We start from the raw sequence: 27,833 nt of genomic DNA, 5'->3' as shown, positions 1-27,833 counted from the left end.
CTGTAATCTCCTCCAGCCCCACAGCCCTCCCTATCTCTGTAATCTCCTCCGACCCACATCCCTCCCAATCTCTGTAATCTCCTCCAGTCCCACATCCCTCCCTATCTCTGTAATCTCCTCCAGCCCCACAGCCCTCCCTATCTCTGTAATCTCCTCCAGCCCCACATCCCTCCCTATCTCTGTAATCTCCTCCGACCCACATCCCTCCCTATCTCTGTAATCTCCTCCAATCCCCACATCCCTCCCGATATCTGTAATCTCCTCCAATCCCACATCCCTCCCTATCTCTGTAATCTCCCCAATGCCCACATCCCTCCCTCTCTCTGTAATCTCCTCCAGCCCCACATGCCTCCCTATCTCTGTAATCTCCTCCAGCCCCACATCCCTCCCTATCTCAGTAATCGTCTCCAGCCCCACATCCCTCCCTATCTCTGTAATCTCCTCCAGCCCCACAGCCCTCCCTATCTCTGTAATCTCCTCCAGACCCACATCCATCCCTATCTCTGTAATCTCCTCCAGCCCCACAGCCCTCCCTATCTCTGTAATCTCCTCCAGCCTCACATCCCTCCCTATCTCTGAAATCTCCTTCAGTCCCACATCCCTCCCTATCTCTGTAATCTCCCCCAGTCCCACATCCCTCCCTATCTCAGTAATCACCTCCAGCCCCACATCCCTCCCTATCTCTGTAATCTCCTCCAATCCCCACATCCCTCCCTATCTCTGTAATCCCCTCCAATCCCCACATCCCTCCCTATCTCTGTAATCTCCTCCAGGCCCACATCCCTCCCTATCTCTGCAATCTCCTCCAATCCCCACATCTCTCCCTATCTCTGTAATCCCCTCCAATCCCCACATCCCTCCCTATCTCTGTAATCTCCTCCAGCCCCACATCCCTCCCTATCTCTGTAATCTCCTCCAGCCTCACATCCCTCCCTATCTCTGTAATCTCCTTCAGTCCCACATCCCTCCCTATCTCTGTAATCTCCTCCAGCCCCACATCCCTCCCTATCTCTGTAATCTCCTCCAGCCCCACATCCCTCCCTATCTCTGTAATCTCCTCCAGCCCCACATCCCTCCCTATCTCTGTAATCTCCTCCAATCCCCACATCCCTCCCTATCTCGGTAATCTCCTCCAATCCCACATCCCTCCCTATCTCTGTAATCTCCTCCAATCCCCACATCCCTCCCTATCTCGGTAATCTCCTCCAATCCCCACATCCCTCCCGATCTCTGTAATCTCCTCCAGTCCCACATCCCTCCCTACCTCTGTAATCTCCTCCAGCCCCACATCCCTCCCTATCTCTGTAATCTCCTCCAATCCCCACATCCCTCCCTATCTCTGTAATCTCCTCCAATCCCCACATCCCTCCCTATCTCTGTAATCTCCTCCAATCCCCACATCCCTCCCTATCTCTGTAATCTCCCCCAGCCTCACATCCCTCCCTATCTCTGTAATCTCCTCCAATCCCCACATCCCTCCCTATCTCTGTAATCTCCTCCAATCCCCACATCCCTCCCTATCTCTGTAATCTCCTACAGCCCCACATCCCTCCCTATCTCTGTAATCTCCTCCAATCCCCACATCCCTCCCTATCTCTGTAATCTCCTCCAGCCCCACATCCCTCCCTATCTCTGTAATCTCCTCCAATCCCCACATTCCTCCCTATCTCTGTAATCTCCTCCAATCCCCACATCCCCCCCTATCTCTGTAATCTCCTCCAATCCCCACATCCCTCCCTATCTCTGTAATCTCCTCCAATCCCCACATCCCTCCCTATCTCTGTAATCTCCTCCAGCCCCACATCCCTCCCTATCTCTGTAATCTCCCCTAGTCCCACATCCCTCCCTATCTCTGTAATCTCCTCCAATCCCACATCCCTCCCTATCTCTGTAATCTCCTCCAGTCCCCACATCCCTCCCTATCTCTGTAATCCCCTCCAGCCCCACATCCCTCCCTATCTCTGTAATCTCCTCCAGCCCCACAGCCCTCCCTATCTCTGTAATCTCCTCCGACCCACATCCCTCCCAGTCTCTGTAATCTCCTCCAGCCTCACATCCCTCCCTATCTCTGTAATCTCCTCCAGCCCCACAGCCCTCCCTATCTCTGTAATCTCCTCTGACCCACATCCCTCCCAATCTCTGTAATCTCCTCCAGTCCCACATCCCTCCCTATCTCTGTAATCTCCTCCAGCCCCACAGCCCTCCCTATCTCTGTAATCTCCTCCAGCCCCACATCCCTCCCTATCTCTGTAATCTCCTCCGACCCACATCCCTCCCTATCTCTGTAATCTCCTCCAATCCCCACATCCCTCCCGATATCTGTAATCTCCTCCAATCCCACATCCCTCCCTATCTCTGTAATCTCCCCAATGCCCACATCCCTCCCTCTCTCTGTAATCTCCTCCAGCCCCACATGCCTCCCTATCTCTGTAATCTCCTCCAGTCCCACATCCCTCCCTATCTCTGTAATCTCCTCCAGTCCCACATCGCTCCCTATCTCAGTAATCTCCCCCAGCCCCACATCCCTCCCTATCTCTGTAATCTCCTCCAGCCCCACATCCCTCCCTATCTCTGTAATCTCCTCCAGCCCCACATCCCTCCCTATCTCAGTAATCTTCTCCAGCCCCACATCCCTCCCTATCTCTGTAATCTTCTCCAGCCCCACAGCCCTCCCTATCTCTGTAATCTCCTCCAGCCCCACAGCCCTCCCTATCTCTGTAATCTCCTCCGACCCACATCCCTCCCAGTCTCTGTAATCTCCTCCAGCCTCACATCCCTCCCTATCTCTGTAATCTCCTCCAGCCCCACAGCCCTCCCTATCTCTGTAATCTCCTCCGACCCACATCCCTCCCAATCTCTGTAATCTCCTCCAGTCCCACATCCCTCCCTATCTCTGTAATCTCCTCCAGCCCCACAGCCCTCCCTATCTCTGTAATCTCCTCCAGCCCCACATCCCTCCCTATCTCTGTAATCTCCTCCGACCCACATCCCTCCCTATCTCTGTAATCTCCTCCAATCCCCACATCCCTCCCGATATCTGTAATCTCCTCCAATCCCACATCCCTCCCTATCTCTGTAATCTCCCCAATGCCCACATCCCTCCCTCTCTCTGTAATCTCCTCCAGCCCCACATGCCTCCCTATCTCTGTAATCTCCTCCAGCCCCACATCCCTCCCTATCTCAGTAATCGTCTCCAGCCCCACATCCCTCCCTATCTCTGTAATCTCCTCCAGCCCCACAGCCCTCCCTATCTCTGTAATCTCCTCCAGCCCCACATCCATCCCTATCTCTGTAATCTCCTCCAGCCCCACAGCCCTCCCTATCTCTGTAATCTCCTCCAGCCTCACATCCCTCCCTATCTCTGAAATCTCCTTCAGTCCCACATCCCTCCCTATCTCTGTAATCTCCCCCAGTCCCACATCCCTCCCTATCTCAGTAATCACCTCCAGCCCCACATCCCTCCCTATCTCTGTAATCTCCTCCAATCCCCACATCCCTCCCTATCTCTGTAATCCCCTCCAATCCCCACATCCCTCCCTATCTCTGTAATCTCCTCCAGGCCCACATCCCTCCCTATCTCTGCAATCTCCTCCAATCCCCACATCTCTCCCTATCTCTGTAATCCCCTCCAATCCCCACATCCCTCCCTATCTCTGTAATCTCCTCCAGCCCCACATCCCTCCCTATCTCTGTAATCTCCTCCAGCCTCACATCCCTCCCTATCTCTGTAATCTCCTTCAGTCCCACATCCCTCCCTATCTCTGTAATCTCCTCCAGCCCCACATCCCTCCCTATCTCTGTAATCTCCTCCAGCCCCACATCCCTCCCTATCTCTGTAATCTCCTCCAGCCCCACATCCCTCCCTATCTCTGTAATCTCCTCCAATCCCCACATCCCTCCCTATCTCGGTAATCTCCTCCAATCCCACATCCCTCCCTATCTCTGTAATCTCCTCCAATCCCCACATCCCTCCCTATCTCGGTAATCTCCTCCAATCCCCACATCCCTCCCGATCTCTGTAATCTCCTCCAGTCCCACATCCCTCCCTACCTCTGTAATCTCCTCCAGCCCCACATCCCTCCCTATCTCTGTAATCTCCTCCAATCCCCACATCCCTCCCTATCTCTGTAATCTCCTCCAATCCCCACATCCCTCCCTATCTCTGTAATCTCCTCCAATCCCCACATCCCTCCCTATCTCTGTAATCTCCCCCAGCCTCACATCCCTCCCTATCTCTGTAATCTCCTCCAATCCCCACATCCCTCCCTATCTCTGTAATCTCCTCCAATCCCCACATCCCTCCCTATCTCTGTAATCTCCTCCAGCCCCACATCCCTCCCTATCTCTGTAATCTCCTCCAATCCCCACATCCCTCCCTATCTCTGTAATCTCCTCCAGCCCCACATCCCTCCCTATCTCTGTAATCTCCTCCAATCCCCACATTCCTCCCTATCTCTGTAATCTCCTCCAATCCCCACATCCCCCCCTATCTCTGTAATCTCCTCCAATCCCCACATCCCTCCCTATCTCTGTAATCTCCTCCAATCCCCACATCCCTCCCTATCTCTGTAATCTCCTCCAGCCCCACATCCCTCCCTATCTCTGTAATCTCCCCTAGTCCCACATCCCTCCCTATCTCTGTAATCTCCTCCAATCCCACATCCCTCCCTATCTCTGTAATCTCCTCCAGTCCCCACATCCCTCCCTATCTCTGTAATCCCCTCCAGCCCCACATCCCTCCCTCTCACCGTAATCTCCTCCAGCCCCACATCCCTCCCTCTCACCGTAATCTCCTCCATCTTCACATCCATCCCTATCTCTGTAATCTCCTCCAGCCCCACATCCATCCCTATCTCTGTAACCTCCTCCAATCCGCACATCTCTCCCGATCTCTGTAATCTCCTCCAGCCCAAATCCCTCCCTATCTCTGTAACCTCCTCCAGCCCCACATCCCTCCCTGTCTCTGTAATCTCCCCCAGTCCCACATCCCTCCCTATCTCTGTAATCTCCTCCAATCCCCACATCCCTCCCTATCTCTGTAATCTCCTCCAGTCCCCACATCCCTCCCTATCTCTGTAATCTCCTCCAGCTCCACATCCCTCCCTATCTCTGTAATCTCCTCCAGCCCCACATCCCTCCCTATCTCTGTAATCTCCTCCAGCCTCACATACATCCCTATCTCTATAATCTCCTCCAATCCCCACATCCCTCCCTATCTCTGTAATCTCCTCCAGTCCCACATCCCTCCCTATCTCTGTAATCCCCTCCCGTCCAACATCCCTCCCTCTCTCTGTAATCTCCTCCAATCCCCACATCCCTCCCTATCTCTGTAATCTCCTCCAGTCCCACATCCCTCCCTATCTCTGTAATCTCCTCCAGCCTCACATCCATCCCTATCTCTGTAATCTCCTCCAATCCTCACATCCCTCCCTATCTCTGTAATCTCCTCCAGTCCCACATCCCTCCCTATCTCTGTAATCTCCAGTCCCACATCCCTCCCTATCTCTGTAATCTCCTCCAGTCCCACATCCCTCCCTATCTCTATAATCTCCTCCAGCCCCACATCCCTCCCTATCTCTGTAACCTCCTCCAATCCGCACGTCCCTCCCTATCTCTCTAATCTCCTCCAATCCCCACATCCCTCCCTATCTCTGTAACCTGCTCCAGCCCCACATCCCTCCCTATCTCTGTAATCTCCCCAAGCCCCACATCCCTCCCTATCTCTGTAATCTCCCCAAGCCCCACATACCTCCCTATCTCTGTAATCTCCTCCAATCCCCACATCCCTCCCTATCTCTGTAATCTCCTCCAATCCTCACGTCCCTCCCTATCTCTGTAATCTCCTCCATTCCCCGCATCCCTCCCTATCTCTGTAATCTCCAATCCCCACATCCCTCCCTATCTCTGTTATCTCCTCCAATCCCCACATCCCTCCCTATCTCTGTAATCTCCCCCAGCCCCACATCCCTCCCTATCTCTGTAATCTCCTCCAGTCCCCACATCCCTCCCTATCTCTGTAATCTCCTCCAGTCCCACATCCCTCCCTATCTCTGTAATCTCCTCCAGTCCCACATCCCTCCCTATCTCTGTAATCTCCTCCAGTCCCACATCCCTCCCTATCTCTGTAATCTCCTCCAGCCCCACATCCCTCCCTATCTCTGTAACCTCCTCCAATCCGCACATCCCTCCCTATCTCTGTAATCTCCTCCAATCCCCACATCCCTCCCTATCTCTGTAATCTCCTCCAATCCCCACATCCCTCCCGATCTCTGTAATCTCCTCCAGTCCCACATCCCTCCCTATCTCTGTAATCTCCTCCAGCCCCACATCCCTCCCTATCTCTGTAACCTCCTCCAATCCGCACATCCCTCCCTATCTCTGTAATCTCCTCCAATCCCCACATCCCTCCCTATCTCTGTAATCTCCTCCAATCCCCACATCCCTCCCTATCTCTGTAATCTCCTCCAATCCTCACATCCCTCCCTATCTCTGTAATCTCCTCCAATCCCCACATCCCTCCCTATCTCTGTAATCTCCTCCAGCCCCACATCCCTCCCTATCTCTGTAATCTCCTCCAATCCCCACATCCCTCCCTATCTCTGTAATCTCCCCCAGCCCCACATCCCTCTCTATCTCTGTAATCTCCTCCAGTCCCCACATCCCTCCCTATCTCTGTAATCTCCTCCAGTCCCACATCCCTCCCTATCTCTGTAATCTCCTCCAGTCCCACATCCCTCCCTATCTCTGTAATCTCCTCCAGTCCCACATCCCTCCCTATCTCTGTAATCTCCTCCAGCCCCACATCCCTCCCTATCTTTGTAACCTCCTCCAATCCGCACATCCCTCCCTATCGCTGTAACCTCCTCCAGCCCCACATCCCTCCCTATCTCTGTAATCCCCTCCAAACCCCACATCCCTCCCGATCTCTGTAATCTCCTCCAGCCCCACATCCCTTCCTATCTCTGTAATCTCCTCCAGTCCCACATCCCTCCCTCTCACTGTAATCTCCTCCAGGCTCACATCCCTCCCTATCTCTGTAATCTCCTCCAATCCCCACATCCCTCCCTATCTCTGTAATCTCCTCCAATCCCCACATCCCTCCCTATCTCTGTAATCTCCTCCAACCCCACATCCCTCCCTATCTCTGTAATCTCCTCCAGCCCCACATCCTTCCCTATCTCTGTAATCTCCTCCAATCCCCACATCCCTCCCTATCTCTGTAATCTCCTCCAGCCCCACGTCCCTCCCTGTCTCTGTAATCTCCTCCAATCCCACATCCCTCCCTATCTCTGTCATCTCCCCAAGCCCCACATCCCTCCCGATCTCTGCAATCTCCTCCAATCCCACATCCCTCCCTATCTCTGCAATCTCCTCCAATCCCACATCCCTCCCTATCTCTGTAATCTCCTCCAATCCCACATCCCTCCCTATCTCTGTAATCTCCCCCAGTCCCACATCCCTCCCTATCTCTGTAATCTCCTCCAGTCCCCACTACCCTCCCTATCTCTGTAATCTCCTCCAGCCCCACATCCCTCCCTATCTCTGTAATCTCCTCCAATCCCCACATCCCTCCCTATCTCTGTAATCCCCCCCAGCCCCACATCCCTCAATATCTCTGTAACCTCCTCCAATCCCCACATCCCTCCCTGTCTCTGTAATCTCCCCCAGTCCCACATCCCTCCCTATCTCTGTAATCTCCTCCAGCCCCACATCCCTCCCTATCTCTGTAATCTCCTCCAGTCCCACATCCCTCCCTATCTCTGTAATCTCCTCCAGTCCCACATCCCTCCCTATCTCTGTAATCTCCTCCAGCCCCACATCCCTCCCTATCTCAGTAATCTCCTCCAATCCCTCATCCTTCCCTTTCTCTGTAATCTTCTCCAATCCCCACATCCCTCCCTATCTCTGTAACCTCCTCCAATCCCCACATCCCTCCCTATCTCTGTAATATCCTCCAATCCCCACATCCCTCCCTATCTCTGTAATCTCCTCCAATCCCACATCCCTCCCTATCTCTGTAATCTCCTCCAATCCCACATCTCTGCCTATCTCTGTAATCTCCTCCAATCCCACATCCCTCCCTATCTCTGTAATCTCCCCAAGCCCCACATCCCTCCCTATCTCTGTAATCTCCTCCAATCCCACATCCCTCCCTATCTCTGTAATCTCCCCAAGCCCCACATCCCTCCCTATCTCTGTAATCTCCTCCAGCCCCACATCCCTCCCTATCTCTGTAATCTTCTCCAATCCCACATCCCTCCCTATCTCTGTAATCTCCGCCAATACCCACATCCCTCCCTATCTCTGTAATCTTCTCCAATCCCACATCCCTCCCTATCTCTGTAATCTCCTCCAGTCCCACATACCTCCCTATCTCTGTAATCTCCTCCAGCCCCACATCCCTCCCTATCTCTGTAATCTCCTCCAGTCCCCACATCCCTCCCTATCTCTGTAATCTCCTCCAGCCCCACATCCCTCCCTCTCACCGTAATCTCCTCCAGCCCCACATCCCTCCCTCTCACCGTAATCTCCTCCAGCTTCACATCCATCCCTATCTCTGTAACCTCCTCCAATCCGCACATCTCTCCCTACCTCTGTAATCTCCCCCAGTCCCACATCCCTCCCTATCTCTGTAATCTCCTCCAATCCCACATCCCTCCCTATCTCTGTAATCTCCTCCAGCCCAAATCCCTCCCTCTCTCTGTAATCTCCTCCAGCCTCACATCCCTCCCTATCTCTGTAACCTCCTCCAGCCCCACATACCTCCATCTCAGTAATCCACTCCAGCCTCACATCCCTCCCTATCTCTGTAACCTCCTGCAGTCCCCACATCCCTCCCTATCTCAGTAATCCACTCCAGCCCCACATCCCTCCCTATCTCTGTAATCTCTTCCAGTCCCCACATCCCTCCCTATCTCAGTAATCTCCTCCAGCCCCACATCCCTCCCTATCTCTGTAATCTCCTCCAGTCCCCACGTCCTTCCCGTTCTCTGTAATCTCCTCCAGTCCCACATCCCTCCCTATCTCTGTAATCTCCTCCAGTCCCCACATCCCTCCCTATCTCAGTACTCTCCTCCAGTCCCACATCCCTCCCTATCTCTGTAATCTCCTCCAATCCCCACATCCCTCCCAATCTCTGTAATCTCCTCCAGCCCCGCATACCTCCCTATCTCTGTAATCTTCTCCAGTCCCACATCCCTCCCTATCTCTGTAATCTCCTCCAGCCCCACATCCCTCGCTATCTCTGTAACCTCCTCCAATCCGCACATCCCTCCCTATCTCTGTAATCTCCTCCAATCCCCACATCCCTCCCTATCTCTGTAATCTCCTCCAATCCCCACATCCCTCCCTATCTCTGTAATCTCCTCCAGTCCCACATCCCTCCCTATCTCTGTAATCTCCTCCAGCCCCACATCCCTCCCTGTCTCTGTAACCTCCTCCAATCCGCACATCCCTCCCTATCTCTGGAATCTCCTCCAATCCCCACATCCCTCCCTATCTCTGTAATCTCCTCCAGTCCCACTTCCCTCCCTATCTCTGTAATCTCCTCCAATCCCCACATCCCTCCCTATCTCTGTAATCTCCCCCAGCCCCACATCCCTCCCTATCTCTGTAATCTCCTCCAGTCCCCACATCCCTCCCTATCTCTGTAATCTCCTCCAGTCTCACATCCCTCCCTATCTCTGTAACCTCCTCCAATCCGCACATCCCTCCCTATCTCTGTAACCTCCTCCAGCCCCACATTCCTCCCAATCTCTGTAATCTCCTCCAATCCCACATCCCTCCCTATCTCTGTAATCTCCTCCAATCCCACATCCCTCCCTATCTCTGTAATCTCCTCCAATCCCACATCCCTCCCTATCTCTGTAATCTCCTCCAATCCCACATCCCTCCCTATCTCTGTAATCTCCTCCAATCCCACATCCCTCCCTATCTCTGTAATCTCCCCAAGCCCCACATCCCTCCCTATCTCTGTAATCTCCTCCAATCCCACATCCCTCCCTATCTCTGTAATCTCCCCAAGCCCCACATCCCTCCCTATCTCTGTAATCTCCTCCAGCCCCACATCCCTCCCTATCTCTGTAATCTTCTCCAATCCCACATCCCTCCCTATCTCTGTAATCTCCTCCAATCCCCACATCCCTCCCTATCTCTGTAATCTTCTCCAATCCCACATCCCTCCCTATCTCTGTAATCCCCTCCAGTCCCACATACCTCCCTATCTCTGTAATCTCCTCCAGCCCCACATCCCTCCCTATCTCTGTAATCTCCTCCAATCCCCACATCCCTCCCTATCTCTGTAATCTCCTCCAGCCTCACATCCCTCCCTATCTCTGTAATCTCCTCCAATCCCCACATGCCTCCCTATCTCTGTAATCTCCTCCAATCCCCACATCCCTCCCTATCTCTGTAATCTCCTCCAGTCCCACATCCCTCCCTATCTCTGTAATCTCCTCCAATCCCCACATCCCTCCCTATCTCTGTAATCTCCTCCAGCCCCACATCCCTCCCTATCTCTGTAATCTCCTCCAATCCCACATCCCTCCCTATCTCTGTAATCTCCTCCAATCCCCACATCCCTCCCTATCTCTGTAATCTTCTCCAATTGCACATCCCTCCCTATCTCTGTAATCTCCTCCAATCCCCACATCCCTCCCTATCTCTGTAATCTCCTCCAGTCCCCACATCCCTCCCTATCTCTGTAATCTCCTCCAATCCCCACATCCCTCCCTATCTCTGTAATCTCCTCCAGCCGCACATCCCTCCCTATCTCTGTAATCTCCTCCAATCCCCACATGCCTCCCTATCTCTGTAATCTCCTCCAATCCCCACATCCCTCCCTATCTCTGTAATCTCCTCCAGTCCCACATCCCTCCCTATCTCTGTAATCTCCTCCAATCCCCACATCCCTCCCTATCTCTGTAATCTCCTCCAGCCCACATCCCTCCCTATCTCTGTAATCTCCTCCAATCCCCACATCCCTCCCTATCTCTGTAATCTCCTCCAATCCCCACATCCCTCCCTATCTCTGTAATCTTCTCCAATCCCACATCCCTCCCTATCTCTGTAATCCCCTCCAGTCCCCACATCCCTCCCTATCTCTGTAATCTCCCCCAGCCCCACATCCCTCCCTATCTCTGTAATCTCCTCCAGTCCCACTTACCTCCCTATCTCTGTAATCTCCCCCAGCCCCACATCCCTCCCTATCTCTGTAATCTCCTCCAGCCCTACATCCCTCCCTATCTCTGTAATCTCCTCCAGCCCCACATCCCTCCCTTTCTCTGTAATCTCCTCCAGCCCCACATCCCTCCCTATCTCTGTAATCTCCCCCAGCCCCACATCCCTCCCTATCTCTGTAATCTCCTCCAATCCCACATCCCTCCCTATCTCTGTAATCTCCTCCAGCCCCACATCCCTCCCTCTCACCGTAATCTCCTCCAGCCCCACATCCCTCCCTCTCACCGTAATCTCCTCCAGCCCCACATCCCTCCCTATCTCTGTAATCTCCTCCAATCCCACATCCCTCCCTATCTCTGTAATCCCCTCCAGTCCCCACATCCCTCCCTATCTCTGTAATCTCCCCCAGCCCCACATCCCTCCCTATCTCTGTAATCTCCTCCAGTCCCACTTACCTCCCTATCTCTGTAATCTCCCCCAGCCCCACATCCCTCCCTATCTCTGTAATCTCCTCCAGCCCTACATCCCTCCCTATCTCTGTAATCTCCTCCAGCCCCACATCCCTCCCTCTCACCGTAATCTCCTCCAGCCCCACATCCCTCCCTCTCACCGTAATCTCCTCCAGCCCCACATCCCTCCCTATCTCTGTAATCTCCTCCAATCCCACATCCCTCCCTATCTCTGTAATCTCCTCCAGCCCCACATCCCTCCCTCTCACCGTAATCTCCTCCAGCTTCACATCCATCCCTATCTCTGTAATCTCCTCCAGCCCCACATCCATCCCTATCTCTGTAACCTCCTCCAATCCGCACATCTCTCCCTATCTCTGTAATCTCCCCCAGTCCCACATCCCTCCCGATCTCTGTAATCTCCTCCAATCCCACATCCCTCCCTATCTCTGTAATCTCCTCCAGCCCAAATCCCTCCCTCTCTCTGTAATCTCCTCCAGCTTCACATCCCTCCCTATCTCTGTAACCTCCTCCAGCCCCACATCCCTCCATCTCAGTAATCCACTCCAGCCTCACATCCCTCCCTATCTCTGTAACCTCCTGCAGTCCCCACATCCCTCCCTATCTCAGTAATCCACTCCAGCCCCACATCCCTCCCTATCTCTGTAATCTCCTCCAGTCCCCACATCCCTCCCTATCTCAGTAATCTCCTCCAGCCCCACATCCCTCCCTATCTCTGTAATCTCCTCCAGTCCCCACGTCCTTCCCGATCTCTGTAATCTCCTCCAGTCCCACATCCCTCCCTATCTCTGTAATCTCCTCCAATCCCCACATCCCTCCCAATCTCTGTAATCTCCTCCAGCCCCGCATACCTCCCTATCTCTGTAATCTTCTCCAGTCCCCACATCCCTCCATCTCAGTAATCCACTCCAGCCTCACATCCCTCCCTATCTCTGTAACCTCCTGCAGTCCCCACATCCCTCCCTATCTCAGTAATCCACTCCAGCCCCACATCCCTCCCTATCTCTGTAATCTCCTCCAGTCCCCACATCCCTCCCTATCTCAGTAATCTCCTCCAGTCCCACATCGCTCCCTATCTCTGTAATCTCCTCCTGCCCCACATCCCTCCCTATCTCTGTAATCTCCCCCAGCCCCACATCCCTCCCTATCTCTGTAATCTCCTCCAGCCCCACATCCCTCCCTATCTCAGTAATCTTCTCCAACCCCATATCCCTCCCTATCTCTGTAATCTCCTCCAGCCCCACAGCCCTCCCTATCTCTGTAATCTCCTCCAGCCCCACATCCCTCCCTATCTCTGTAATCTCCACCAATCCCCACATCCCTCCCTCTCACTGTAATCTCCTCCAGCCCCACATCCCTCCCTATCTCTGTAATCTCCCCAAGACCCACATCCCTCCCTATCTCTGTCATCTCCTCCAATCCCCACATCCCTCCCTATCTCTGTAATCTCCTCCAGCCCCACATCCCTCCCTATCTCTGTAATCTCCTCCAGCCCCACATCCCTCCCTATCTCTGTAATCCCCTCCAGCCCCACATCCCTCCCTATCTCTGTAATCTCCTCCAGTCCCACATCCCTCCCTATCTCTGTCATCTCCTCCAGTCCCCACATCCTTCCCTATCTCTGTAATCTCCTCCAGCCCCACATCCCTCCCTCTCTCTGTAATCTCCTCCAGCCCCACATCCCTCCCTATCTCTGTAATCTCCCTAAGCCCCACATCCCTCCCAATCTCTGTAATCTCCTCCAGCCCCACATCCCTCCCTATCTCTGTAATCTCCTCCAGCCCCACATCCCTCCCTATCTCTGTAATCTCCTCCAGCCCCACATCCCTCCGTATCTCTGTAATCTCCTCCAGCCCCACATCCCTCCCTATCTCTGTAATCTCCTCCATCCCCACATCCCTCCCTATCTCTGTAATCTCCTCCAGTCCCACATCCCTCCCTATCTCTGTAACCTCCTCCAATCCCCACATCCCTCCCTATCTCTGTAATCTCCTCCAGCCCCACATCCCTCCCTATCTCTGTAATCTCCTCCAGCCCCACATCCCTCCCTATCTCTGTAATCTCCTCCAGTCCCACATCCCTCCCTATCTCTGTAACCTCCTCCAATCCCCACATCCCTCCCTATCTCTGTAATCTCCTCCAGCCTCACATCCCTCCCTATCTCTGTCATCTCCTCCAGTCCCACATCCCTCCCTATCACTGTAATCTCCTCCAGTCCCACATTCCTCCCTATCTCTGTAATCTCCTCCAGCCCCACATCCCGCCCTATCTCTGTAATCTCCTCCAGCCCCACATCCGTCCCTATCTCTGTAATCTCCTCCAGCCCCACATCCCTCCCTATCTCTGTAATCTCCTCCAGCCCCACATCCCTCCCTATCTCTGTAATCTCCTCCAGCCCCACATCCCTCCCTATCTCTGTAATCTCCTCCAGCCCCACATCCCTCCCTATCTCTGTAATCTCCTCCAACCCCACATCCCTCCCTATCTCTGTAATCTCCTCCAGTCCCACATCCCTATCACTGTAATCTCCTCCAGTCCCACATTCCTCCCTATCTCTGTAATCTCCTCCAGCCCCACATCCCTCCCTATCTCTGTAATCTCCTCCAGCCCCACATCCCTCCCTATCTCTGTAATCTCCTCCAGCCCCACATCCCTCCCTATCTCTGTAATCTCCTCCAGACCCACATCCCTCCCTATCTCTGTAACCTCCTCCAGTCCCCAAATCCCTCCCTATCTCTGTAATCTCCTCCAATCCCCACATCCCTCCCTATCTCTGTAATCTCCTCCAGCCCCACATCCCTCCCTATCTCTGTCATCTCCTCCAGCCACACATCCCTCCCTATGTCTGTAATCTCCCCAAGCCCCACATCCCTCCCTATCACTGTAATCTCCTCCAGTCCCCACATCCCTCCCTATCTCTGTAATCCCCTCCAGTCCCACATCCCTCCCTATCTCTGTTATCTCCTCCAGCCCCACATCCCTCCCTATCTCTGTAATCTCCCCAAGCCCCACATCCCTCCCTATCTCTGTAATCTCCTCCAGTCCCACATCCCTCCCTATCTCTGTAATCTCCTCCAATCCCACATCCCTCCCTATCTCTGTAATCTCCTCCAGCCCCACATCCCTCCCTATCTCTGTAATCTCCTCCAATCCCCACATCCCTCCCTATCTCTGTAATCTCCTCCAGCCCCACATCCCTCCCTATCTCTGTAATCTCCTCCAGCCCCACATCCCTCCCTATCTCCGTAATCCCCTCCAGCCCCACATCCCTCCCTATCTCTGTAATCTCCTCCAGCCCCACATCCCTCCCTATCTCTGTAATCCCCTCCAGCCCCACATCCCTCCCTATCTCTGTAATCTCCTCCAGTCCCCACCTCCCTCCCTATCTCTGTAATCCCCTCCAGCCCCACATCCCTCCCTATCTCTGTAATCTCCTCCAGTCCCCACATCCCTCCCTATCTCTGTAATCTCCTCCAGCCCCACATCCCTCCCTATCTCTGTAATCTCCTCCAGCCTCACATCCCTCCCTATCTCTGTAATCTCCCCAAGCCCCACATCCCTCTCTATCTCTGTAATCCCCTCCAGCCCCACATCCCTCCCTATCTCTGTAATCTCCTCCAGTCCCCACATCCCTCCCTATCTCTGTAATCTCCTACAGTCCCACATCCCTCCCTATCTCTGTAATCTCCCCAAGCCCCACATCCCTCCCTATCTCTGTAATCCCCTCCAGCCCCACATCCCTCCCTATCTCTGTAATCTCCTCCAGTCCCACATCCCTCCCTATCTCTGTAATCTCCTCCAGTCCCCACATCCCTCCCTATCACTGTAATCTCCTACAGTCCCACATCCCTCCCTATCTCTGTAATCTCCTCCAGTCCCCACATCCCTCCCTATCTCTGTAATCTCCCCCAATCCCCACATCCCTCCCTATCTCTGTAATCTCCAATCCCCACATCCCTCCCTATCTCTGTAATCTCCAATCCCCACATCCCTCCCTATCTCTGTAATCTCCTCCGGTCCCCACATCCCTCCCTATCTCTGTAATCTCCTCCAATCCCCACAACCCTCCCTATCTCTGTAATCTCCTCCAGCCGCACATCCCTCCCTATCTCTGTAATCTCCTCCAGTCCCACATCCCTCCCTATCTCTGTAATCTCCTCCAATCCCCACAACCCTCCCTATCTCTGTAATCTCCTCCAGCCGCACATCCCTCCCTATCTCTGTAATCTCCTCCAGTCCCACATCCCTCCCTATCTCTGTAATCTCCTCCAGCCCCACATCCCTCCCTATCTCTGTATTCCCCTCTAACTCTGCCCACCTGTCAATTTCCAATCACAGATCTTGCGCCACTCGTTTTCCTGCTTTTAGTTCCCGAGCCCCCAGTCTCTGGAATTCCCTCCCTGCAGCTCTCAGCCTCTCTCCCCCACTTTTCTCCTCAATTCCTATTCCGGTTTTCTGATCTACTTTCGGATTCTCCTCGTGACTCGCTGACTTGTGTTTTCTATTCATCCTGTGCAGCATATTGGGGCTGGGGGGCTGTACCCTGAGGTATAGGGGAAGGTCGCAGCCTGGGATCTTGGAGAGGGTGGAGGGTGAGGATTGTCCCAGCCTGGGGGAGGGTTAAGGTCCTCGCGAAGGTCGTCCCAGCCTGAGGGAGGGGGAGGCTTTAAGTTCTTTGGGAAGAGGGTCCCAACTTGGGGGTGGAGGGGGGGGTGGTTCAGGTCCTCGGGAAGGGGGGTCCCAGCTTGGAGGGTGGGGGTTAAGATCCTCGGGAGGGGGGTCTCCAGCGTGGAGTGGGGTGGGGGTGGGTGGTTAAGGTCCTCGGGAAGGGGGTCCGGCCTGGGGTCTGAGAGTTTGTGTCCTGGTATTAACAATTTTGCTGTGTTTTTATCGGCAGTATCCCGGTGTAGTTCAGAGCATTACCAGTGATGTGGCCAATCTGATAACAGTAATGAACATGAGTAATGCTTTACCTGAAGGTGAGTTGAGCTGTGTCTGCAGATATATAAATTATCCCAGTTATTGTCTCTCTCACACCCTCTCTGCATTGAGTGGGCTTAAACCAGAGTGCGGTGTGGAGAGACGGGGAGTCTAATTAATGTCTCCTTTGTCTGTGGTCACTGATACACCCCCAATAGAGCCTTGCTTTTTCATCAACTATCCTGGTGTCCAGAGAATTTCGTATAAATAGTTCAATGGGGGCGGGGTGAGGGGGGGGCGGGTGTGGTGATTGGCGGGTGGGTGGCTGATCGGTCGAGGTGGGGGGGGTGATGGAGATTGGCGGGTGGGTGGCTGATCGGTCGGGGTGCGGGGGGGTGATGGAGATTGGCTGGGGTGGTGACCGGGAGGAAAGGGGCTGGCGAATGGGGGTGGTGGGGTGGCAATGACAGTGCACTCCGACATCGGGGTGCCTGCACCGTGGCGCCACTAGAATTCAACAGCCGGGTTCTTGGTGTGAATAGGCTCCGCCCACTCCCCCTGCTGGCGAGAATCACATTTGGACCTTGTTTTTCCTGAGTGCTGTTCGATTGTGGCTGTAAACTCACTCAGAAAATGCGATTGTCTCCTGTTTTCACACTCATCTGGAGTTATTGTTTTACTAAGAATGTCCCATTTATGTCTGTTTGATCACTGGCCTCTTCACTGAACAGAATACATTCAGTGCCAAGCTGGCTACCATCCAGAAAAACAGGCCCAGTGTTCCCTATAGCGGCAACTACACACCTTCACCAGAAAGCTGAGATTTATACAAAAACCGCCTAACCTCTGGGAGACGGGAGGCTCAGAAGTCTGCCCCTCTGCCCCCTCCACCCCTCCCCTCGACCCGGCATCAGACATTAGCCCAAACCTTGTCTTCCCAGTTATCCCCTGTGTCCTGACAAATATTTATCCCTCCATTCTTGTGACTAAAAAGTCATTATCACCTTTGTGGGATCTTGCTGTGTGCCATTAGCTGCTGAGTTTCCTGCATTATTACACAGAGACCACACTGCACAAGTACGTCCTTGTTGTGGTGCAGTGTCCTTAAAACCCCACAGCTTTCCGTCACTTGTCCTGCTTGGTGTCACTTTCTGTTAACCAGTGCTCTTGGAAGCTTCTAGCAACATGAAGTGGAAATTCTTATTGAGACTCTGTTTCCGAGATGCCGGTTGGTTGCTGGAAACCATTTTAAAAACTCTTTCCTTTTAACGTTAGGTTTGTTTCCTGAACACATGATCGAGGTGATGAGCCGGGAGCTCTCGCTGGAATGTGACTATGAGAGGGAGGCAGCTTGTTACAAACAGTTTAGGTATGTTTGGGATTGTGTGCATGCTGGTGAACAGTTACCCTCCTCACCATCGCCCATACATGCACAGGCGTACACTCGCACACTCTCGCTCGCGTGCACACTCTCGCACGCGCGCGCACACTCTCGCACGCGCGCGCACACTCTCGCACGCGCGCGCACACTCTCGCACGCGCGCGCACACTCTCGCACGCGCGCGCACACTCTCGCACGCGCGCGCACACTCTCGCACGCGCGCGCACACTCTCGCACGCGCGCGCACACTCTCGCACGCGCGCGCACACTCTCGCACGCGCGCGCACACTCTCGCACGCGCGCGCACACTCTCGCACGCGCGCGCACACTCTCGCACGCGCGCGCACACTCTCGCACGCGCGCGCAGAATCTCGCACGCGCGCGCAGAATCTCGCACGCGCGCGCAGAATCTCGCACGCGCGCGCACACTCTCGCACGCGCGCGCACACTCTCGCACGCGCGCGCACACTCTCGCACGCGCGCGCACACTCTCGCACGCGCGCGCACACTCTCGCACGCGCGCGCACACTCTCGCACGCGCGCGCAGAATCTCGCACGCGCGCGCAGAATCTCGCACGCGCGCGCAGAATCTCGCACGCGCGCGCAGAATCTCGCACGCGCGCGCAGAATCTCGCACGCGCGCGCACACTCTCGCACGCGCGCGCGCGCACACTCGCACACTCTGGCAGAGGCCACAAGGATGATGTCTACTCGCCATCTGCTGTGGTGGGATTCAAGCTGGGGTCCTCAGATCATTGCTCTATTACCCCAGCCACACTGAGGCACCACCTCCCCTTCCTTAACCCCCATGTGGAGTCGCGGGTTGGGTATAATACTGATGTTGCAGGCAGTGTTTGTTACAGCAGAGTTACAGGTGAAGTAGCTGGAGCTGCTGTTGCTGATTCTGCCGCCCCCTCCCCTCCTGGTGTCGGTGTCGGCTCATAGAACATAGAACAGTACAGCACAGAACAGGCCCTTCGGCCCACGATGTTGTGCCGAGCTTTATCTGAAACCAAGATCAAGCTATCCCACTCCCCATCATCCTGGTGTGCTCCATGTGCCTATCCAATAACCGCTTAAATGTTCCTAAAGTGTCTGACTCCACTATCACTGCAGGCAGTCCATTCCACACCCCAACCACTCTCTGCGTAAAGAACCTACCTCTGATATCCTTCCTATATCTCCCACCACGAACCCTATAGTTATGCCCCCTTGTAATAGCTCCATCCACCCGAGGAAATAGTCTTTGAACATTCACTCTATCTATCCCCTTCATCATTTTATAAACCTCTATTAAGTCTCCCCTCAGCCTCCTCCGCTCCAGAGAGAACAGCCCTAGTTCCCGCAACCTTTCCTCATATGACCTACCCTCCAAACCAGGCAGCATCCTGGTAAATCTCCTCTGCACTCTTTCCAGCGCTTCCACATCCTTCTTATAGTGAGGTGACCAGAACTGCACACAATATTCCAAATGTGGTCTCACCAAGGTCCTGTACAGTTGCAGCATAACCCCACGGCTCTTAAACTCCAACCCCCTGTTAATAAAAGCTAACACACTATAGGCCTTCTTCACAGCTCTATTCACTTGAGTGGCAACCTTTAGAGATCTGTGGATATGGACCCCAAGATCTCTCTGTTCCTCCACAGTCTTCAGAACCCTACCTTTGACCCTGTAATCCACATTTAAATTAGTCCTACCAAAATGATTCACCTCACATTTATCAGGGTTAAACTCCATTTGCCATTTTTCAGCCCAGCTTTGCATCCTATCTATGTCTCTTTGCAGCCTACAACAGCCCTCCACCTCATCCACTACTCCACCAATCTTGGTGTCATCAGCAAATTTACTGATCCACCTTTCAGCCCCCTCCTCTGAGTCATTAATAAAAATCACAAAGAGCAGAGGACCAAGCACTGATCCCTGTGGCACTCCGCTAGCAACCTGCCTCCAATCCGAAAATTTTCCATCCACCACCACCCTCTGTCTTTGATCAAACACAGTACGAAGTTTAACAACACCAGGTTAAAGTCCAACAGGTTTATTTGGTAGCAAAAGCCACACAAGCTTTCGAGGCTCTAAGCCCCTTCTTCAGGTGAGTGGGAATTCATGAAAAATGCCAGAATTCCCACTCACCTGAAGAAGGGGCTTAGAGCCTCGAAAGCTTGTGTGGCTTTTGCTACCAAATAAACCTGTTGGACTTTAACCTGGTGTTGTTAAACTTCTTACTGTGTTTACCCCAGTCCAACGCCGGCATCTCCACATTTTGATCAGACAGCCAGTTACCTATCCAATCGGCCAACTTTCCCTCTATCCCACACCTCCTTACTTTCATCATAAGCCGACCATGGGGGACCTTATCAAACGCCTTACTAAAATCCATGTATATGACATCAACTGCCCTACCTTCATCAACACACTTAGTTATCTCCTCAAAAAATTCTATCAAATTTGTGAGGCACGACTTGCCCTTCACGAATCCGTGCTGACTCTCGGGACATGGAGCTTTCCGGCCCTCAGCGGTTTGATGTTAATCTGTTCTCTCCCCTCCCGGTGCCGGTGTCAGTGTCGGCTCTGCCACCCTCTCCCCTCCCCTCCCGGTGTCGGCTCCTTTCGGGACATGGAGCTTTCTGGCCCTCAGCGGTTTGTTAATCTGTTCTCTTCCCCCCCGGTACAGGGAGCTGGTGCAGGATGATCCTTTTTTCTATGTGCCTCGGGTTATTGACCATCTGAGCAGCAAACACATCCTCACCACGGAGCTGGTGCCTGGTTTCCCACTGGACAAAGCGGAGCAACTGGACCAAGAGACCAGAAACCACGTAAGAGCGAGAGCCCGGCTTGGGTCTGTGAGCTGCTGCTGGGTTCAACTCAATCTCTGGCTAAAACGGAGACACATTGCTGTAGCTTCAAGCTGAGAGACTCAGCTTAACACTGAGTGCAGGCAGTGAGCACAGGAGTGAGATGCAGAGGATGGAGGAAGTGGAGTTGTGAAGGAAAGAAGTGAGGAGAGTGGGTCCTGTGGGGATGAAAGGCTTTTGAGAGTCTGGGCGTGGATTTGTTGACCAGGATTCACTCTGCATGGTGAGTGGGGAAAGGCTGGATTCACTTTGTGTGGGTGGATGGGATGTAGTTTCAGGTCACCCTGAGAGTATTTGTAGATATAATGGGTGTCTTTTACACAACAGCTGCCAAACATCTGGATTTTTACTGTGTTCAGTGTGGCTCAGTGTAACACTGTCAGTCAGAGAGGTTGTGATATTGTCACATTCCAGAGCAGCGATCCCACATTTCGGTTTCCTGTCTTACACTGAGGGGAGTGCTGCATGGTCAGAGGTGCAGTGTTTAGCTGAGATGTTCAAACGAGGCAGTCACTAAGTTTGTGCTGAATTGAAATATTCCAGGACACGCTGTTGGAGGGGGGAGAGTGGGGGGGAGGGGGGGTGGTGGGGAGAGTTCTCCCCAGTGTCGTGGCCAATGTTTATCCCTCAGTCAAAGTAATGTTTTAATCTAAAAGACAGCACCCCCTCAGAACTGTAGTGTTGGCCCAGGTTGTTTGATTTGATTTATTATTGTCACATGTATTGGGATACAGTGAAAAGTATCACCCTCTGGGGCGGCACGGTAGCGCAGTGGTTAGCAGTGGTTAGCACTGCTGCTTCACAGCTCCAGGGTCCCGGGTTCGATTCCCGGCTCGGGTCACTGTCTGTGTGGAGTTTGCACATTCTCCTCGTGTCTGCGTGGGTTTCCTCCGGATGCTCCGGTTTCCTCCCACAGTCCAAAGATGTGCGGGTTAGGTTGATTGGCCAGGTTAAAAATTGCCCCTTAGAGTCCTGGGATGCGTAGGTTAGAGGGATTAGCGGGTAAAATATGTGGGGGTAGGGCCTGGGTGGGATTGTGGTCGGTGCAGACTCGATGGGCCGAATGGCCTCCTTCTGCACTGTAGGGTTTCTATGATTTCTATGAGTATTGTTTCTTGTGTGCTATACAGACATCACATACCGTTCATAGAGAAGGAAACAAGAGAGTGCAGAATGCAGCTTTACAATCATAGCTAGGGTGTAGAGAAAGATCAACTTAATGCGAGGTAGGTCCATTCAAAAGTTTGATGGCAGCAGGGAAGAAGCTGTTCTTGAGTCGGTTGGTACGTGACCTCAGACTTTTGTATCTTTTTCCCAATGGAAAAAGGTGGAAGAGAGAATGTCCGGGGTATGTGGGGTCCTTAATCATGCTGGCTGCTTTTCCGAGGCAGCGGGAAGTCTTGACGGAGTCAATGGATGAGAGGCTGGTTTGCATGATGATTGGGCTACATTCACGACCTTCAGGTTCTGTTCGCTGGTTGTTGGGATGAAGGTTGCTAACATGAGGAGCTGCTGTTATCAATGATAGAATCATACAGTGCAGAAGAGGCCCTTTGGCCCATCGAGTCTGCACCGACACATTAGAAACACCTGAACTCCCACCTAATCCCATCTGCCAGCACGTGGCCCATAGCCCTGAATGTTATGATGTGCCAAGTGCTCATCCAGATACTTTTTAAAGGATGTGAGGCATCCCGCCTCCAACACCCTCCCAGGCAGCGCATTCCAGACCGTCACCACCCTCTGGGTAAAATCTTTTTTCCTCAAATCCCCCCTAAACCTCCCACTCCTCACCTTGAAGCGATGTCCCCTCGTTACTGACCCTTCAACTAAGGGGAACAGCTACTCCTTATCCATTCTGTCCATGCCTCTCATAATCTTGAACACCTCGATCAGGTCGCCCCTCAGCCTTCTCTGCTCCAGAGAAAACAACCCAAGCCTATCCAATCTCTCTTTATAACTTAAATGTTCCATCCCAGGCAGCATCCTGGTGAATCTCCTCTGCACCCCTTCCAACGCAATCACATCCTTCCGATGGGGAAAAACTTGCTTGTGTTTGTTGTGTCTGATGATTTTCTCTCCTCCCGTGTTTCAGATCAGTGAGAACATCCTCCGACTCTGTCTGAGGGAACTCTTTGAATTCCGCTTCATGCAGACTGACCCAAATTGGTCCAACTTCTTCTATAACCCAGAGACCGGCAAGGTGGGTGTTTCTCTGGGGCGGGACACTCTGGGTCCATTAACTCTCAGATTTGTACAGGGCATTGCAAGCTCGGGACACACGGGAATCAAACTCACTCTGCTACAGTCTGTAATTGAGCTGCCAGCAGAGGCTGTGGGGGTGGATGGGAGAGATGAGGGGGAGAGTAGGCACATGGGTTGGGGAGGTTACAGTGGGAGGGTAGAGGGTACGGGAGAGACGGAGGGTGGTGGGTGGTTGTGAAAATGTAAGGTTATTGGAATTTCCTTTACCTTGGCTGACAATGTGTCAGTCGGGACCATTGCAGAGCAAGTTTCTTAAATAAATTTCTCTCTCACTTTCAGGTAGCTTTGTTGGATTTTGGAGCCACGAGGGGCTTTGATGAAGACTTTACTGACACTTACATTGAGGCAAGAGAAGTATCTTAAAATATATTGTTTCCTCAAAATCATTACAGAAATCAACTCCGACATTTACTTAAAAGCTTTAAAGTTTATTTATTTGTCACAAATGGTCTTACATTAACACTGCAATGAAGTTATTGTGAAAATCCCCTAGTGACCACACTCTGGCGCTGTTCAGGTACACTGAGGGAGAATTTAGCATGGCCAATGCACCTAACCAACACGCCTTTCAGACTGTGGGAGGAAACCGGAGCACCCGGAGGAAACCCACGCAGACACGGGGAGAACATGCAAACTCCACGCAGATAGTGACCCAAGCCAGGAATTGAACCCAGGTCCCTGACGCTTTGAGGCAGCAGTACTAACCACTGTGCTGCCCTGGCAGGTGATCAGGGCAGAGAGGTATTGAACATATTGTCCCTGGGTTAATGGTATTGCCCCTATTTTATTGGTAATGTACCCACTCTGTGTACAAGCCAGTCTGCACTTATTCATGGGATATGGGCATCACCAGCATTTGTTACCCATCACTAATTGCCCTTGAAAAGGTGGTGGTAAACTGTCTTCTTGAACCATTGCAGCCCATGTGGTGTAGGTACACCCACAGTGCTGTTAGGGAGGATGTTCCAGGACTTTGACCCAGTGACTGAAAGAATGGCAATATATTTCCAAGTCAGGATGGTGTGTGTCTTGGGAGGGACCTTGCAGGGGGTGGTGTTCCCTCGGGCCAGCTGCCTTTGTCCTTCCAGACGGTAGCGGCTGTGGGTTTGGAAGCTGTTGCCTAAAGAACCTTTGGTGAGTTGCTGCAGAGTATTGTGTAGCTGGTACACACTGCTACCACTGTGTGTCAGTGTTGGAGTGAATGAGTTTTAAAGAGGTGTATGAGGCACTGATCAAGCGGCTAGTTTGTTTGGATGATGTGGAGCTTGAGTGTTGTTGGAGCTGCACTTACCCAGGTAAAGTGGGGAGTATTCCATCACTCTTGGTGGACATGCTTTGGGGAGTTACTCTCCACTGGTTTCCCAGTCTCTGACCTGCTCTTGTAGCTGGATCATTTATAGAGCTGTGGAGGAATTGTTCTGGTATTGTTCCTGTGTCTAAAATCTAGTTTACTGTAACCCAACAGATTGTGCGCTCTGCAGCCAATGGGGACAGAGCACAGGTGCTGAGCAAATCGATTGCGATGAAGTTTCTCACTGGCTATGAAACCAAGGTAAGAGGGGCTTTTTAATAGTGTCAGAAGGTGATGTGGAAGGGTGAGGTTTGAACTTCATGTTGGCTTTTCCATTGCTGTTACAAAAGGGGGAGCTTTAACCTGAATCACTCCACCTGCCCCACAGGCTTGTACTTTCCAAGTGAGGATTATCATCCTTTGTGCGAAGTTAGATGTGTTTCCCAATGTGCCAACTAATGTGGCCTCAGCATTGTGCTGTGGAGGGGAGGAATGGTTTCCATTCTTAGTTGTCTGCTCTGGCTGTCACTAAATACACCACAGGTCACGTTTTACCGCCTCGCTCGTCACAAAACCGTAAAATCCTGCCCAAGGTCAACGGACCTTCCCGCTGTCCACCCCTCGCCCGCTCCGATTGCCAGGGCGGTAAAATTCCAACAAACATGTCAGTGCATGGGGAAACTTGTGCTGAAGGACGTGATGAACAGAATGGGAGTTATGAGCTCCAGAAATGGAATTTGGTGAGTGTGAGGAAGAGTTAAACTGTTAACCTTGCTTTCTGTAAATTACTGTAAAGCTTAAACATTGTAAAGTATCATCTAAAAGAAGTGGCAGGGCGATGGAAACCAGGTTCCTGAAGGAGCGGTGAGGCTCGAGTCTGTGTTGGGACTGGATTATGACCAGTGGTTGTACTTATTAATGGCGACCAGGTTTATCTGGGTAAGTCACAGACCAGGTATCTCCACAGGGCTAGAAAGCAAAATCACTGAATTCTGAGGAAGGTTGAGAGATTGAAAATCATGAGGAGTTGGGACAGAGTAGAAACTGTTCCCATTGGAGAGAGATTGAGAATCAATGGGAACCGATTGAAGGTAATTGGCAAAAGTAGCAATGGTGATGAGGAAATGTTTCCTCACAGCCAGTGGTTAGCATCTGGAATGCACTGCCCGAGAGTGATAGAGGAGGCTTTGATTTGAGACATTCAAGAGGAAATTAGATTCTTATCTGACAGGAAGAATGTGGCAAAGGCAGGAGATAAACGCCTACGGAGAGTTAGCGTAGACACAGTGAGCTCCTCCTGCACTATAACAACTCTGAATAAAAGTAATCCTGAAAAGAAAAGCTGATGGATACACCGGAGACTTGTACAGTGTATATTTAACAGTTAATGAGATTATAAAAGTTCTGTTTGTTCATCTTTTCCACTAAAGGTTATGCAAAATGCTCATGTTGATGCCGTGATGATCCTTGGTGAGGCCTTTTCATCAACAGAGCCCTTTGACTTTGGGAATCAGAACACCACCAAGAGGATCCACAGTCTGATCCCCATCATGCTGCGACATAGACTAGTCCCTCCACCAGAGGAGACCTACTCCCTCCATCGCAAGATGGCTGGTTCCTTCCTTATCTGCAGCAAGCTCGATGCACAGATCGCCTGCAAGCACTTGTTCGAGGAGGCCTACCAAAAATACTGGAGCAGGAAGGCTGAGCAAGGAGGCAGCAGCCCATAACATGGAAGGGGCTGGGTGTAGGATGGTCCAGGACTGGATGGAGTTGGAGAGCAGCACGGGGGAGTGGGAGAGGCTGATGGACTAACCACCTTACTGTGTATCCTTTTTAACACAATCTTCACTTCCTGTTTAAAGGAATTGTGGTTTCCACTGAACACAGGACTGCAGTAACCAGGCAAGAGTGTTCTTTGATAGCAAGAGGAATTATGTTTGGGGAAAGTTTCCACTTCCCCCAAGGAGGGAGCATTTGAGAGATTTTACTGTATTGATTAATGAAAAATCATTTGACTTTGTACCATACTGAAGTGAATTAGTGAGGAAATAATGAATTATTTTAGCAGTGATTATTGACCAGTTTTTTGTATACCTGTCATGATGATATTCAATTAAAATCATGTTTGTGGCCTTGGGCACATTACTGCATGCTGTTTATTTGATCCAAACACGTGCTCCTGGAGTAAAGACTTCCCCTTGCCATCAGAGCTGGCTGCTACTCGTGTTCCTGAGCCGTCTGGGGAGAGTGCTTTTTGTTGTATCAGTGGCTCCGGTCTCCAGGATTCAGGTCTTGAGAAGGTACACATTAGTCAAAGCTTAAAAGCAGCAGATGCTGATTGAGAGCTTGTTCCACGCGCCTGGTATCTTAAACACCTGAGGCCAATGTACAGAAATTCACTCACTAACAGTAACGCAGCTCCAGCCCCTCTGTACAGCTCCCCCACATATAGGTCTGAAATCAGCTCACCGTATCTAAACTGACTTGTCAGAATGTACAGCAGGTTTAGAGTTTGTGAGGGTTTGCTAGAATAGCTGGTGTTTCCCCTAGCTGCGATTTGTGGATACTCAAGTCATTGAAGACAGATCAATGGGTTTTTAAACTTGCAGAGGGATGATGGAGATCTCACAATGAAGCAGACACCAGGGCCTGTTTATTTATTATGTTCTTCCCAAATCTGTGGAGAAACAGTAGCTGGAAAGAGAAGAATGGGCATTATTGATACAATCTCAACCGAGACTAAATATTTCCACCGTCAACCTTTGCTCAGTCATTTTTTACAGAATTTGCTTCAGGTATCTTTCTAAAACCAGCCCCCCCCCCAACCTCCTGGAAGAGTTGTTGCATTAACTTGCCTTCTCTTCCAGCCGCTTGACATTAATGATGAGCTTATCGTAGTGGTAATTTACCAAAATTCACTGGACTCTGGGGTGCTTCCTGCAGATTGGAAAACAGCAAATGTGACACCACTGTTTAAAAAAGGAGGTAGACAAAAGGCCGGTAACTACAGGCCGGTTAGCTTAGCTTCTGTAGGAGGGAAAATACTTGAATCTATCATCAAGGAAGAAATAGCGAGACATCTGGATATAAATTGTCCCATTGGTAAGATGCAGCATGGGTTCATGAAGGACAGGTGATGTTTGACTAATTTGGTGGAATTCTTTGAGAACATTACATGTGCAGTGGACAATGGGGAACCTGTGGATGTGGTGTATCTGGATTTCCAGAAGGCATTTGACAAGGTGCTGCACCAAAGACTGCTTCATAAGATAAAGGTGCACAGTGTTACGGGTAATGTATTAGCATGGATAGAGGATTGCTTAACTAACAGAAAGCAAAGAGTGGGGTAAATGGGTGTTTTTCTGGTTGGCAATCAGTGACTAGTGGTGTTCCTCAGGGATCAGTGTTGGGACTGCAATTGTTTACGATTTACATCAATGATTTGGAGTTGGGGACCAAGTGTAGTGTG

General features: G+C 52.0%; 1 protein-coding gene across 1 annotated transcript in view; it reads left to right on the top strand.

Annotated features, from left to right (window-relative positions):
• The window catches only part of LOC144489934 (atypical kinase COQ8A, mitochondrial-like), a gene marked incomplete at its 5' end in the record, with an annotated part of 34,611 nt that extends 8,105 nt beyond the window's left edge, over nt 1-26,506 (top strand). Inside the window, 7 exons of the mRNA XM_078207756.1 lie at nt 16,546-16,627; nt 17,844-17,937; nt 20,625-20,766; nt 22,901-23,008; nt 23,350-23,415; nt 24,536-24,622; nt 25,792-26,506. Of these exons, the coding sequence (XP_078063882.1) occupies nt 16,546-16,627; nt 17,844-17,937; nt 20,625-20,766; nt 22,901-23,008; nt 23,350-23,415; nt 24,536-24,622; nt 25,792-26,091 (879 nt within the window). The remainder of the gene's footprint in view (nt 1-16,545; nt 16,628-17,843; nt 17,938-20,624; nt 20,767-22,900; nt 23,009-23,349; nt 23,416-24,535; nt 24,623-25,791) is intronic.
• Between the last annotated feature and the right edge of the window lie 1,327 nt (nt 26,507-27,833).

The sequence above is a fragment of the Mustelus asterias genome, unplaced genomic scaffold, assembly GCF_964213995.1.
Source record: "Mustelus asterias unplaced genomic scaffold, sMusAst1.hap1.1 HAP1_SCAFFOLD_2687, whole genome shotgun sequence".
Taxonomy (NCBI): Eukaryota; Metazoa; Chordata; class Chondrichthyes; order Carcharhiniformes; family Triakidae; genus Mustelus; species Mustelus asterias.
Note: the sequence above shows the minus strand (reverse complement) of the source record. Positions and strands in the feature narration are given on the sequence as shown.